This window comes from Miniopterus natalensis, chromosome 4 (genome assembly GCF_054644295.1).
Source record: "Miniopterus natalensis isolate mMinNat1 chromosome 4, mMinNat1.hap1, whole genome shotgun sequence".
Taxonomy (NCBI): Eukaryota; Metazoa; Chordata; class Mammalia; order Chiroptera; family Miniopteridae; genus Miniopterus; species Miniopterus natalensis.
In genome coordinates, this window is record NC_142084.1 from 86,817,460 (window position 1) to 86,830,862 (window position 13,403).

General features: G+C 50.1%; 2 protein-coding genes across 2 annotated transcripts in view; one reads left to right on the forward strand and one right to left on the reverse strand.

Moving 5' to 3' along the window:
- Positions 1-364: 364 nt before the first annotated feature.
- FABP6 (fatty acid binding protein 6) lies at positions 365-4,264 on the forward strand. Its single transcript, XM_016213993.2, has 4 exons — positions 365-440; positions 2,037-2,212; positions 3,447-3,536; positions 4,211-4,264. Exons 1-4 carry the CDS (start codon positions 374-376, stop codon positions 4,262-4,264), a joined length of 387 nt encoding a protein of 128 aa, XP_016069479.1. The 5' UTR covers positions 365-373.
- Positions 4,265-10,684: 6,420 nt separating this feature from the next.
- CCNJL (cyclin J like) overlaps positions 10,685-13,403 on the reverse strand; it is a 40,623-nt gene continuing 37,904 nt past the window's right edge. The window contains exon 5 of the mRNA XM_016214016.2: positions 10,685-12,733. Within this exon, the coding sequence (XP_016069502.1) occupies positions 12,310-12,733 (424 nt within the window). The 3' untranslated portion in view covers positions 10,685-12,309. The remainder of the gene's footprint in view (positions 12,734-13,403) is intronic.

Here is a 13,403-nt window from a genome sequence, read left to right on the forward strand (position 1 = left end):
TGGTCGAGGAAGGTGAAAGAATAACTGAGGGGCGCTGAGCATGGAAGGAGGGCAGGGTATGGACGGATGGAGGGAGGGATGGGCAGAGCGGAGGACACCTCAAGCCCGAGCAGTGCTGACTCTGGCCCTGTCGGGAACGGCAATGGGACTGCAGCCAGCGCGCCCCTGGGTGAATAACCTCGGGGCTCTGCTCCTCCAGGCCTTGCCCACATCATAAAACATCAAACACTTCCTCCTCGGGCAGGAGGGAGACGTGGGGTGACTTAGGGGTTGAGCCTGGGCATCTGGGAGGGTTTATAAGCTGGGGCACCAGCCCCTCAGCACCACGGACCTTCCTCCTCTCCTTGCTCCCGGCCTCCAGATCTCCCGCAGCATGGCCTTCAACGGCAGGTACGAGATTGAGAGCGAGAAGAATTATGACGAGTTCATGAAGCGTCTTGGTGAGTGGGGCCCTAGGTACACCTTCCCTGGGCTGGGCTGGGCTGGGCTGTAGCAATCTGCCCTGGGCTGGGAACTCGAATTCATGTGCTAAAGTGGGACAGGACTTCATTTAGTCATTCATTCCCTCCCTCATTTATTATTATTATTTTTAAATATATCTTTATTGACTTCAGAGAGAGGAAGGGAGAGGGAGAGAGAGATAGAAACATCAATGATGAGAGTCATCGATTGGCTGCAGCCCGCAGCCCGGGCATGTGCCCTGACTGGGAATCGAGCCCTGATCTCCTGGATCCTAGGTTGATGCTCAGCCGCTTCGCCATGCCCCGCTGGGCCCTCCCTCATTTGTTGAGCACTACTCTGTCCCAGGCTCTCGGGCTAATAGGACCCACAAAGACTGTTTGTCTTTAAAACACTTGAAATATTAGTATCTCCAGTTTTACTGATAGAAAACTTGAGGTCCAGAGAAGTTGAGTCACTAGTCCAAGGTCACACAGCTAGAAATTGGTGAAGTAGAGAGTTGATTGGCATATTCATTCACACATTGATTGAACATGTACAATATGCAAGGGCCAACTGGATGTTACTGATGGGGCACCTCAGCTCTTGCCCAAGGTCACTGGAAATCTCTGGCGGAGGATATTAGGATCCAGGGCCTTATGATGAGATGCTGAGTGATGTCACCACACCCTGCCTTGTAAGAGGTGACCAAGGAGTTAGCATTGAGACTAGGTTTGATAAGCTACTTCTTCATTCAGTCATTCAACAAACAAAGGCCTCTTACTGTGTTAGACTCTATGGGCAGAGAGATCAAAGACTCCACACCTCTCACTGCTGGATTTGCAACGCTGGTTGTCGAGAACCAATGAGTTGGTGAACTTGACAATCCTGCAGAAATCGTGATGCTCTATCTAAGTCTGAGGCTGTGCAACGGTCAGGAGTTGGAGGACAGCTCCAGGCATCGGTGCCCTCACCCTGGTGGCAGAGAGGCCCCAAGAGCAGTCTCGTGAGCCCTGGGGCCTTAGGGAGGCGAAAGCCCTTCTGAGTCAATTATTGCTAATGGTCCTGAAGGAACGGTGACTTGGCCTCCCCTGCAACAGTCTAGTGTGGAATTAGCAGGGATCCAGTCTCAGTTCTAGACCTGGTGCTGCCCAGGATCTCCACTGAGATGCTGGGAGGCCCCTTTCCTGCAGTGGGTCTTCATTTCCTAATCTGTGAAATAAGAGCCGTAGGAGACAGTCTTGAAAGTCCCCTTCATTCTAGAACTTTGTGAACCTGGCAAGTTTCTCTTATATTTATGTTACTATCAGAAGAACAGCTGTTATTTATTGAGTGTCAAATGTATGGCAGGAGCTTTAAAAGACACATGCTTTAATCCTTGCACCAGCTTTGTGAAATGTGCCTTATGATCCCTATTTTGTGGATGGAAACAACTGAGGCTTGGAGAGGTACTTGCCCAAGCTCCATGGCTCATGGTAGAACTGAAATGTGTGCTTTTAACCATCAGAGTAGCCTGCCGCAGTGGAGGGGAGCTCCTTCCCAAAGCCACAGGTTGTAAGCAGCTCTTACATGGCTCTTTGCTTGTCCCCCTGGGCCAGGGCTCCCCAGCGATGCAATTGAAAAAGGCCGGAACTTTAAGATTGTCACAGAGGTCCAGCAGGACGGGCAGAACTTCACCTGGTCCCAACACTACCCCAGTGGTCACTCCATGACCAACAAATTCACCATTGGCAAGGAGTGCGACATGGAGACCATGGGGGGCAAGAAGTTCAAGGTGAGAGGCCACTGGCCACCCTTCCCTCTTTCCCCAGGCCTCTGCCTAACTTCTGGGTCTCCAATCTGTCCCCTGAGGCTGCTCCCCAACCTGACCTGTCTTTCTCTAGTCTAGCCTGCAGCAGTCAGAGCTTGAGTTCCTTGGCAATTTAACCACTCCTGGGTTTTAATGCTACCATCAATAATAAATAATACAATGATGATAATAAAAATTGTTAACATTTGACGAGCTTAATAGATGCGATACTTGCTGAACACTTCACACGTTACTGCAGTTAATCCTATGAGGTCGCTACAATTATTACCCCGATTTACGGATGGGGGAGTTGGTCTGAGCCATGGGATTAAGTAGCTTGCTGGGATCACACAGCAGGGACAGGCTTTCACACCCAGGCAGCCTGGCTCCAGAGGGCATGCCCACTGTTTATGCCGCCGCCCAGGGCAGCCTAGAGATTAACAGCCCAGGCCCTAGAATCAGACTCATCTGGGTTTGAAACTGCAGTTTGAGGTAGCAAAGAAGTGAAAGGTGGCTGTTTGTTCCCATCCTACCCAGACTGGTCCCTCAGGTCTTCTACCCATTCTGGGTCCCCTCCAGAGCCCCCAGCCATGACCATGAGTACTTTGTTCTTCAAGCTGCCAATGCAGGGAATGAGTAGTCATAATATCTATATTCTGCCACTTGGGTCTTTTAAAAATTTAACCATCTCTCCTGACGTCTTCCCATGTCCACATATTGACTTGTCTTACTCTTTTTAACGGTAGCCTATAGTATGGAAATGCTGTTATTTATTAACACTCCCTCACCCATAGGTATTTATTTACCGGTGGGTAACCTAGGTTGGATACTTAGGTTGTTCACAGTCACAATCTGCAATAAACACCCTTGGATGACATCATCATCATCTTAATGATGATCACAACTAACCCCGTGGTGAACAAGGAGGCTCACCATGTGCCTGGCGCTGTTCTAAGCACTTCGCATGTCCTAGTGGATCACTTACTCCTCACAGTAACTCTATGAAGTATGTATAGTGATGCACAACTGAGGCACAGCAAGGTTGAGTTAGTTGTGCAGGTGATCTGCATCTTTAGTTTATGTAACTGTGTACCTACTAGGCATATTAATTCCTAGAAAGGATTGCTGGGGCCGCAGGCAGGCCCCTGCATCCCTGAGGGGCTGGCCTGCATTTGGGGGCTGCTGCCGACTCACACTCAGTGTTATGCTTCCTTTCCAGGCCACCGTGCAGATGGAGGGCGGGAAGGTGGTGGTGGATTTCCCCAACTATCACCAGACTTCGGAGATTGTGGATGGCAAGCTGGTGGAGGTGAGTGTTTTGCTGGATCCAGGGTGGACTGGAGTGTTTTTCTGCCCCCAGCCATGGCCCCTGAGAGGTGGGCCTCTGGGCAGCTGGCTTTATAAGAATGTCCTGGGTGCCAGGCCCTGTGCTCTCATTTGATCTTCACAATAACCGTGGAAGGCAGGGATTTTTATTTCCATTTTACAGGTGAGGAGACTGAGGCATGGGGAAGATAAGTGATTAGCTGGAGGGGACGTAGCTTTTATGACGGAGCTAGGATTTGTGACTCTGGAGTCCCATAAGTACCAAATGGTGCAGAGGTTGAGTGTGGCCTCTTGACCTCAGAGGGGTTACATGACTCCTCTAAACTTCGGTTTTTTCATGTGTACAATGGGGACAACCTCATAGTGTTGTTGGGAGGATTCAGTGGGGTAATACAAGGGCAGTGCCTGGCCTGGTGAACTGAAATGTACAGACAGGTGGAATGTTATCATGCAGAGTCATCACTGCTTAGCACTTTCGCTACATTGAGTCTGTGCAGTGATTTGTGCAACAAATTGGGAAACTGAGGCCCAGAGAAGTGGTGCAACTGATTCATTTCTACTCAGGGCTGGGATTGGAGGCTGGTCTTCCATCAGCTGTGCCCCATGGTCACCTTGGGGTCCCTGCATTGACTTCCTCTGTTCTGTTGCTTCTTTCAGATCTCCACCATTGGAGGCGTGACCTATGAGCGTGTGAGCAAGAGGCTGGCCTGAGCAAGCAGGCGGGGCTCCTGGGGGGCTACAGAGCCACCAATAAAGCTGATTCAATAGTAGACATTCTGCTCACTACAGAACCTTTTTGTCTTTGTTTTCTGGTGTCGTGGGGGCAGTTTCTGGCTGGGTGAGGATGGTTTCATAGGCTAAACCTTGGTCCCAAGATCCCTGTGGATCTGTGTCATGGCAGAGGGAACCTTGCGTGTGGACTGAGTTCTCCTGAGGCCCTGCAAGAAGCCAAAGGTGGTGCTCAAGAAGCACAGTGGGCACACTTCTGTGGGCTCACTTCTGTGGACCCCACACCCCACTTTGCCACCCCCACTGTGTGGGTGAAGATCATCCTTTAAAGGGACAAATGTCATCTGGGAGGGGTGACACACTGACTCTGGGATGGGCCACAGGACAAGCATATCAGAATTGGTGTGGGGGTGGTGGTGAGTAGGAATGTCATTTCCCTGAAAGGCCCCCTGCTGCTGGGCTCCCAGGCTGCACAGACATTGGACGGACAAGTGGGGCTTAGCTGGGAAGGTGTTTCAGCATGTCCCTGGCTCTGCCGCTAATTTCCTATGGAGTTGTTCCTTTGGGCCTCAGTTTACCTACTGGCACAAAGGGGAGCCAGGAGGGTCAATGAAGGACTGAGGAAAAATGATAGCCCATGAGGTGGCAAAGGGGCAATGAGAGTGGCAGGAAGAGACTGGGTGTGATGGTTTGGAATAATATTTGGGCAGGGGGGCCTGGGAGAAACAGAGAGAGGCTGTGGCTGGCAAAGGTGGTCAGAGGGTCACTCTGATTCCCTGGTAGGTTCCTGGAGCACTGAGTCAGGAAGGATTCTGAGGCAGCATTCAGATTTAGCAGACATCCCTGCTTGGTTACTACGTCTGCCCAGGGCTTGGGAGTGGGAAAGGGAGGCCTGCTGGCCCCCTCGGCAAGATAATCCCTAACCCAGAGCACTGAATGGGACTTTTTTCCTCTCCCATCCCCTGGGAGAGTTGCCACATCTGGGTACCACCTTGACCTCTTTTTAGCCCATATTTTTCTGTACAACAATTCACTTATTTTTACTACAGTGAAAACTTTACATCACTTCTAAACATGAAAAGCCAACATCATTTGCCATAAAGAAAACTATTAAAAAAGTTGAAAGTGAACAATGTTGGCTTCAAGCTCGATTCTGTTGCCTGCCCTAAGCCCTGAGCCCGAGACCTCCCTCTGTGAAAACGGTGAGAGAGATGTCAAGTTACAGTAGCATCGAGTGGGAAACTCTCCCCTGACCAATGCCAATTACTGCAAGGCTACTGACAAGGGGAGAATTACAGTCGCCCCTCCTTATCTGCCGGAATACGTCCCAAGACCCCCAGCGGATGCCTGAAACCGCCGATAACACCGAACCTAAATACATCGCTTTTTCCTGTACATAAAGTTTAACTTATAAATTAGGCATACTAAGAGATTAATACTAATAAAATAGGACAATTGTAACAATATACTGTGATACAAGTTAGGTGAATAGGGGCTCTTTCCCTCTCTCAAAATATCTCCTTGTGGACTGGACTGACCTTTCTGGTGATAATGTGAGATGACATTACGCCCCCGACGTGACAGATGAGGTGACCGACAATACATAACAAGCGCTTGCAGCTTCTCTGACGCGTGTCCACATTGCCAGCACCAGTATTCTTGAACTTTGGCTCCATTTTGGAGTAAAATAAAGATGACTTGAACACAGGCGCTGCGATGCCGGGACAACCTGATGACCAGGATGGCTCCTGCCGGCTACGCTGGCACATGAGCAGCGGGGCGCCTGCAGGGCCAGGTGCCGGGCGGGGGGAGAGTCACGTCCACGGCAGCCAGCGGGATGCGCCAGATCTCATCGTGCTGCTCAGATGGCCCGCAATTTAAAACATGAATTGTTTATTCCTGGAATTTTTCATTCATTATTTTCTGACCTCGGTTGACCACGGGCTAACCAAAACTTCGGAAAGTGAAACTGCGTATAAGGAACTATTGTACTAACTGTAAGAGGTGAATTATCTAAATTACCTTGAATATACAAGTCCCACACATGGGGCACAAGAAATAAGGGTCTGTGCACACAGCAGGTGCTTCGTAAGTGCTACCTGACCTAAGGCCCCTGCAGCCTGTGTAATCTACAGCATTTTACTCCAGGGGGCCAACCTCGGCCTGGACAGAGGGCACTGCCTACCCCACTGGCAGTTCACTCCTCGCCTCCTCCCTCAGTCTGCCCTGAAGCTCGTTTATCTTGCCAAGAACAGCACTCAGCCTCCCCCACCCACCAAGCCAAGACCCCTGAATTCCATCATTTTGCCAAGACTTATTGCTAATTAAGTGAACTAGGTAAGCATTAAATTAAACTAGCAGTGTTGCTGTTTCCCCTCCAGACTGAATAATTACTCATAATGACCTCGGATAACAAGTCTGTAAATAACAGTGAGTTAACCATAATTGGGCTAAAAATTGAGAGAGAGAGAGAGAGAGAGAAAGAGAGAGAGAGAGAGATTGTTTTTACTTTGGAAATGGATTCAAAAATAAATTCAAATTATTGGAAGGAAAGAAATTCTTAAATTGGTGTTGTTATAGATTCAGACTCATGGAATAGCAGGACCTCAGAGCTGTGAAATAGTTTAAACTCTATTTCACAGATAAGCAACTGAGGCTCAGAGAGGGAAAGAAATTCACCTGAGGTCACACAGCAGAGAGTGAGTCTCTGAGAGCTATGAGCGGTTGGGTATCACTGGCCGATGGAGGCTAGTTTCTCAGTCCAGCTCATGAGGCGAAATGGAGTAAGGTGAGCTAAATTGTCCACTTTGCTCACATCTTGGCAGAGAGGCTTCCTCAGTCAGTAGACGGGACAGTGGTTAAGAGGTTCGACTCTGGAGTCACACTGCTAGGGTTCGAATTCCTCTTCTACCACCCAGAAGCTTTGGGTAAGTTCATCCATTTCTTTAAGCCTGTTTCCTCACCTGTAAATGGGGATAACAGCTACTTACCTAATAGAGTTGTCATGCTACAAACTCACTAAATAGTAGCTGCTGCCACCGAGACCACCATCACCTCCATTATCACCACCACCGTTCTCAAGCTTGGGATGAAAGGCTTAGGAACGCCTCTTCCATAAACTTGTGAGGCACGTGGGCAAGCCGCTGGGTTGCTCAGAGTCCTATCTTATCCATGTGAAAAATGGACCAATCAGACCTTCCCTTGGGTCACAGAAGAGTTGCAACGATAAAGCGTAAAAATCCATGCTAGCGGCTTCCACAATTAGAGGAGCTTCATCATTTTGCTGTGCTGTTCAAGGCTCTGTAGTGACTCCCCACTCAGTTCAGGTGCCCTTTACCCAGGTTCTTCATGACCTTCACCCTGACCTTGGGATGCATCTCTTCCACTCTGCAGGGGCAACCACATCCCTCCTGACAAGCTCATCTAGTGAAACGGGAGCTTCCCAAAGCTTCTTTACAGACCACCACCAGGTGGCACTCCACCACCCGCCTGCTGTCCACGGACAGTAAGACGTGAGTGTGCGCAGGGGAAGGCGGGGTAAGGGGGCCACGCAGTGAAATCCTGAGTGACTGGACCTTGGTGCAGGTGTGTACGGCTCATCTAGGGGTGACGAAGCACTGGAGGCCACGTGGCTCCTCTGTCAGGCATATCTAAGTGTGAAACTTACTCCCATCACTTGCCCACGGTGAGACCTTGAGCCTCCCTGAACCTCAGCATCCACATCTGGAAAATGGTGTTAACTAGCTCATGGTGGTGTTGTGAGGACAAATTAAGAGTAGGGGGAGTAAGAGAGCACGAAGGAAGTGTCAAGTATAGGGTCTGGAACATAGTAAGTGCTCAGTAAACAGCTATTAAGGGCCCTTCTTGGTTGGTTCTGTGGAAGGATGAGCACACATAGGTCAGAGCTTTTAGAGCAGGGAGAACTGTCCAAACCTGGTTGTGCATGTGCATCTCCTGGGGATCCTGTTAAAAGGATAGCCCAAGTCCTACCCTAGACATGCTGAACCAAACTCTTTAGGTACAAAGACCAGGGAGCTATCACTGTTATCACTATGAAGTGCTTCCTAGCCAGGCACGACCTTAGAGTCTGTTCCAGTCCCAACCCTTCCAATTTGCAGGTAGAAAAACTGAGGCCTAGAAAAGGGAAATTACCTGCCCAGGTCCACATAGCTATGGAGTAGCAGGTGGCCTGGCTCCCTGTACATCCTGTCTGTTGTGTCTCTGGCAAGGGCAGGGGCTGGGTCAGAGCTGGCCCAGCAGAAGCCTGACCACTTGAGCCCTTCCTGTAAAACTCAGAGGTTCACCTGAGCCCCCAAAGGGAGGAGCCTATTTATTCACAATATTCCTCATAGAACTCACTGTTGAATAATGATATCGTATATTCCATGCTTTCTTACCATAAACCTGAAGTGAAGGCTGGTAACCTTCCTGACAAATGAGACAGGTTCAGAGTGGAGAAGGTGGCATTTCTCAAGGTCATCTAGCTAAGAGCAGACAAGCTCAGACCTTCCATTTCTCAGGCCCAATGTTCTTGTCTAGTAGTACTAGATGCTGCAAGCGCCCAGCCCAAGAACCACTCTAATCTACAATGCGTTATATTAGTCTTCTCTTGTGTTAAAATGATTTTTAATTTTTAAATTAACTGAAAAATTAGTCGATTTCCTACAAAGTATAGAGATTTCCAGTTTTTCTGTAAATCTGAAGGTTCAGCAACACAGAGCTTAACATCCCTGAAAGGTCTTACTTGCCAGAGCTGAGTAGAAGCCGTAGCTGCTAGCTGGACACTGGTTTCAACAGTCCCCACCACCAGCTGGATTCACTTATGTTACCTGTCTGGTCCTGGTGGGCATTTGGACTTGAGACTCCTGTCAAATGCTATGGCCTTTGTGCTGAAATTCAAGTCACAAGGTCTTCCCTGCAGAACAGAGAATGAGGAAATGAGGGCTTGTGAGGTTCTTTCCAGGTACTTGGTGCCAGAGGTTCCCAGAGCCAACCTAGAGGGGAGGTGTTTCCCAGGGGATGCTCTAGGGGAGCCTCAAGCTGGTTCCAGATCTCTACCTTCCCAGATGGGGCTCAGAGAACCCTCCCAGGTCAGAGCTTATTGGGGGCAGACGGATTGAGCTGTAGATCACGCTAGCCTGAGGCAGACATGCAAGCAGCTCTGTTTCTGTACTTCTGCTGGTGAGCACACTCTGAGAGGGCACCGGCCACTCTGTAAACCAGGAGCACTAACGCCAGGCAGCTCTTTTATGAACCCATATCCATTATTCTGTCATGTCTTCCCACCAGGTGAGCAGGATGGCTATGGAGTCCTTCACTCATTCAAAACCCAAGGCACCATGGGGTGGCAGGGCAGCTCCAGACGGCCTGGGCTTGAATTATGGCTCCTTCCTTCACCGCTGCTGTCCTTAGGCAAATAACCTCTCCTTGCCCCATTTTCCAATCTGTAAAACACAGCTAATAAAGTTCCAACCTTGTAGGGTTACTAGGATGATTATAGGAAATGCCCGCAAAGTCCTTAGTATGGTGCTTTATACACAGTAAATGCTCAGTAATGCCAGTTGCTATTAGTGCCACCATCACCAGGCAATGATATTCTGTATATCCTACTGGGGGGAGATAGCTAAGGACACATCATCAAATCAAGTACACAAATTAACAAGATCATTTCAGAAGCTTTTAAAAGCTGTTTAGAAAATAAAATGATAGTGTAATTAGGGGGTATTACAAGAGACCTCTTTGGGAGGTGACATGTGAGTTGAGGTCTCTTAACCTTGGCATTATAGTCATTTTGGGCCAGATAATTCTTTACTGTGGAGGCTTTCCTGTGCATTGTAAGACGTTGAATAGCATCCCTGGCTGCTACTTGCTAAATGCCAACCACATCCCTCCCCCAACTGTGACAACCAAAAATATCTCTAGACATTGCCACATGTCCCGTGGGGAGCAAAAATGAGCCCTTCTGAGAATCACCAAGACAAAAGAGAAGAGAATTCAGATGTGAGAACAGGTGGCTTTGGACAGATGGACTTGGAACCAGGAGGACGTGACGAAGCACAACCTTGACTCTGACGAACCCAGGCATTTGCAAGGTTGAGCCAATTCCTTAAAATAAATCCCACTTGCTATATATATAATGAATTCTGTTCCTCTGGAGAACCTCGATTCAGTGGAAGAGCTGGGATGTCAAGCCTTACTCACTTCGGCTGCCCAAGTCCCCAGGGAGGCCCAGCTCCAACCCAGAGGGCCAGGCCCAGCTCCATAGCAGCCAGTTCTGCTGTTGCCCATCCCCCACAAGCTCAGCATGAATGACACGTGTGCGTGTGTGTGTGTGTGTGTGTGCGTGTGTGTGGAAGGGAGTCAGGTACAGCTGGCTGAAAGACTAGGAACAGAACTCAGAGACCTAGGGCAGGTGACATGTTTATTGCGGGACACCTTTTTCCGGGGGCCCCCTCACAAGCCCCCAGCCACAGAAAACAAACACAATAACTTGGAATCCAAACCAGTCGCACATAAATAGGTTGGCCAAAGGAAAAGAGAAAAACAAACGAACGTGCAGCTTCCCATGCGAGTGTGACAAAGTGGCAGCACCAGACCCACGTCTAGTCTCTTCTTACTCCGTTTGCACGTGGAGGCTTTGTCCTGCTCAGAACATTACCTTCGGACCCGACTCAGCAGCACGCCACTGTCCCGGTAGCCACCTGCCAGTCTCCTGGACGGGCAAGTGAGTAATAAAACCAACATGGTTTCTTCTTAAAAAACAAACAAACAAATGTTTCCGTGCTTCTTTGCACCTCCCAGTTCTATTGGGTGAACAACACGCCCCCTGACCCCAAACAAACAAACAAAAACCCATGCTGAGCACAAGCCGCGAGTCAGAATAAAAACATATTGCACATGCCACCAGAGTGGTCCTGAGCGCCCCTTGCTGCAGATACCCCAACACTGGCCTTTGGTCTGGTGGTGTCATACGCACCCCCACTCCCCAAATCCAGCTGGCATTAAGCACACATTCCACGTTATTACCCTTTGCTATTAGCCAAACTCAAAGCCGAGGCTGGTTTAACCTCATGTACTAGAAGCAGGTAGAGGGAGGTGGGGATGTTGGTTTTAAACCTTTTTCTACCTTTCAACCTTTTGCCTCTGGGTGGTTATATAAGTTCTACAGGTGAACTCAGCATCCGAGGTGTGGAATCTCCTGGAACCGAGAGACTGGCAAGTGGCTCTCCCCAACCATATGCTTTTGAAAAGGGAGCTCTGCCATCACCCACAGGTCGGTCACAAGCAGGGGTCAAGGCAACGGCCCGCGCGTGGGACCGGCAGTGGTGGTAGTCAACATCCATTTCCTCCTAAGGAATTTTCAAGTATCACAAAATCCCTGATACAGTGTGTAAACAAGACTTCTTGCTGAACAGAAAGCTAGGTCACTTCGGGAAGCAGCAGCATGTGAAATGTCTAAAAGGGTGAGTAAGGTTTTAGGTTCGACATTAGAGGCAAGAGAGCCGAGCACCGTGCCTCAGAAGGCAGACGCCCAGGCGTCACACACACACAGGCCCCTGCATGGGGCCAGGGGGACAGAAGCACCCGCTGGGGTCCTGAGAACGCGTCAGGCTGCCCTTCTTCGGTGGCGTAGCTGCCATCGGCAGAGAACAAAGGAGTCTTCAATGCTAAACACCAGACACGCTCGTGGACCCGTGTCTGCATCCAGCTCCCAGACTCCTGGCCTCTTTCCAGGAGTTTCTTGATTCTCTGGGCCCCTGCTCCAGGGGACGGCTGTGGAGCCATCCCCTTGCACCCCAGGCACATGTGGAAGATGTTTTTCAGGGGAATGCTCTTGGGTGAGGTATCTCATTGACTGTTTTGCTCTGGGTCCGTTTTATTTAAAAAGAGCACAGACCCTCTCTAGTCCAGGGCTGAGGCTCTGCGGAGATGGCCTCCCAGTCGCCGTGCTCTGCTGAGTTCCCCTCGTTAGTGTCTTCTTCCTCTGCCTGGGTCTCCAAGGCCTTCCTGGGTGGCCCAACGGGGCCTTATCTGTCGAAACAGCCCGTGGGGAATGTGTGGCTCCCACTGAAGTAGCTGCTTCTGTAGGTGGTGGCAAGGCAGTGCCTGGGCTCAGCTGAGAGGGCCATCTGCATGCTGAGGGACGTGGGGAGGGGCACAGGGCACACGTCCAGGGGCTGGAGGGAGGGGTACGGGGAGTGGAGAGATGAGCCAGTGCCCCCTGAGAGCAGGCTCCCCGAACAATGGGCCTGCAGTGAGTCCCGATAGGCTAAACACAAGTCCTGCACGGGGGTCTGGAACTGTGCCAGGGCCACAGGTGTCGGCTGGCCAAGGGTGGGGTAGGCAGGTGGCTGAAACAGCATTTGGGTGGGGGCTGGGGATGTGCCGGGCACCATCGCCAAGGCCTGGCTCTTGACTGCGACGGCATCCTTGAGGACATTGTCATAAGCTCTGAAAGGGAAGGACCGGGGTGAGACTCAGAGGTTAAAAGCAGACAGCTAAGAGCACCTCTATCTGCCTTGCTAGGTGGGATCTGTGTGCTGTTCCTGCTGGACCTTGCCCAGTCTGTGCTCACTGCCTCCAGCTTTGCCTTCCACATCAGGAGGCCAAGAGGTGACTCTTTAGGGACCCAGCCACATGTTCAGTGGGGCAGAGCATCTAGGAGATGCTGCCACCTGTCAAGAGGAAAAGGGACTGTGTACAGCCAGGTAGGATCTTTCTGTCCTGTCTTCTTCCCTGAGGTCACCACTGAGCTCTTCCACCTCTGATGTCAGTTTCATGGTGTTGGGTCTATGATGCCTTTAAGCATCTTCTCTGACACACTGAACGTTTTCTCCCCGAGATTCCCAGGGATCCCTGCAAGAAGGTGTTGGGTCTATGATGCCTTTAAGCATCTTCTCTGACACACTGAACGTTTTCTCCCCGAGATTCCCAGGGATCCCTGCAAGAAGGCTGTGGCTTCTTATGTTAAGCCACTCTACTTTGTAGCCACATTGGAGAAAGCAACTTACAATGATAGTCCCTCAATGTGATCATCCATAAGAATGACTGATACAACCCAAAATAAGAAGGACCAACTCCCCAAACTTCAATTCTATCAGGAGGCACCATGGTCCATGTT

Bases quoted from the DNA above. Each gene is read 5' to 3' on its own strand.
- FABP6 (XM_016213993.2), top strand. From the start codon at position 374: ATGGCCTTCAACGGCAGGTACGAGATTGAGAGCGAGAAGAATTATGAC. The intron at 441-2,036 runs GTGAGTGGGGCC...CCCCTGGGCCAG, and splicing joins CGAGTTCATGAAGCGTCTTG to GGCTCCCCAGCGATGCAATT. The intron at 3,537-4,210 runs GTGAGTGTTTTG...TGCTTCTTTCAG, and splicing joins TGGATGGCAAGCTGGTGGAG to ATCTCCACCATTGGAGGCGT.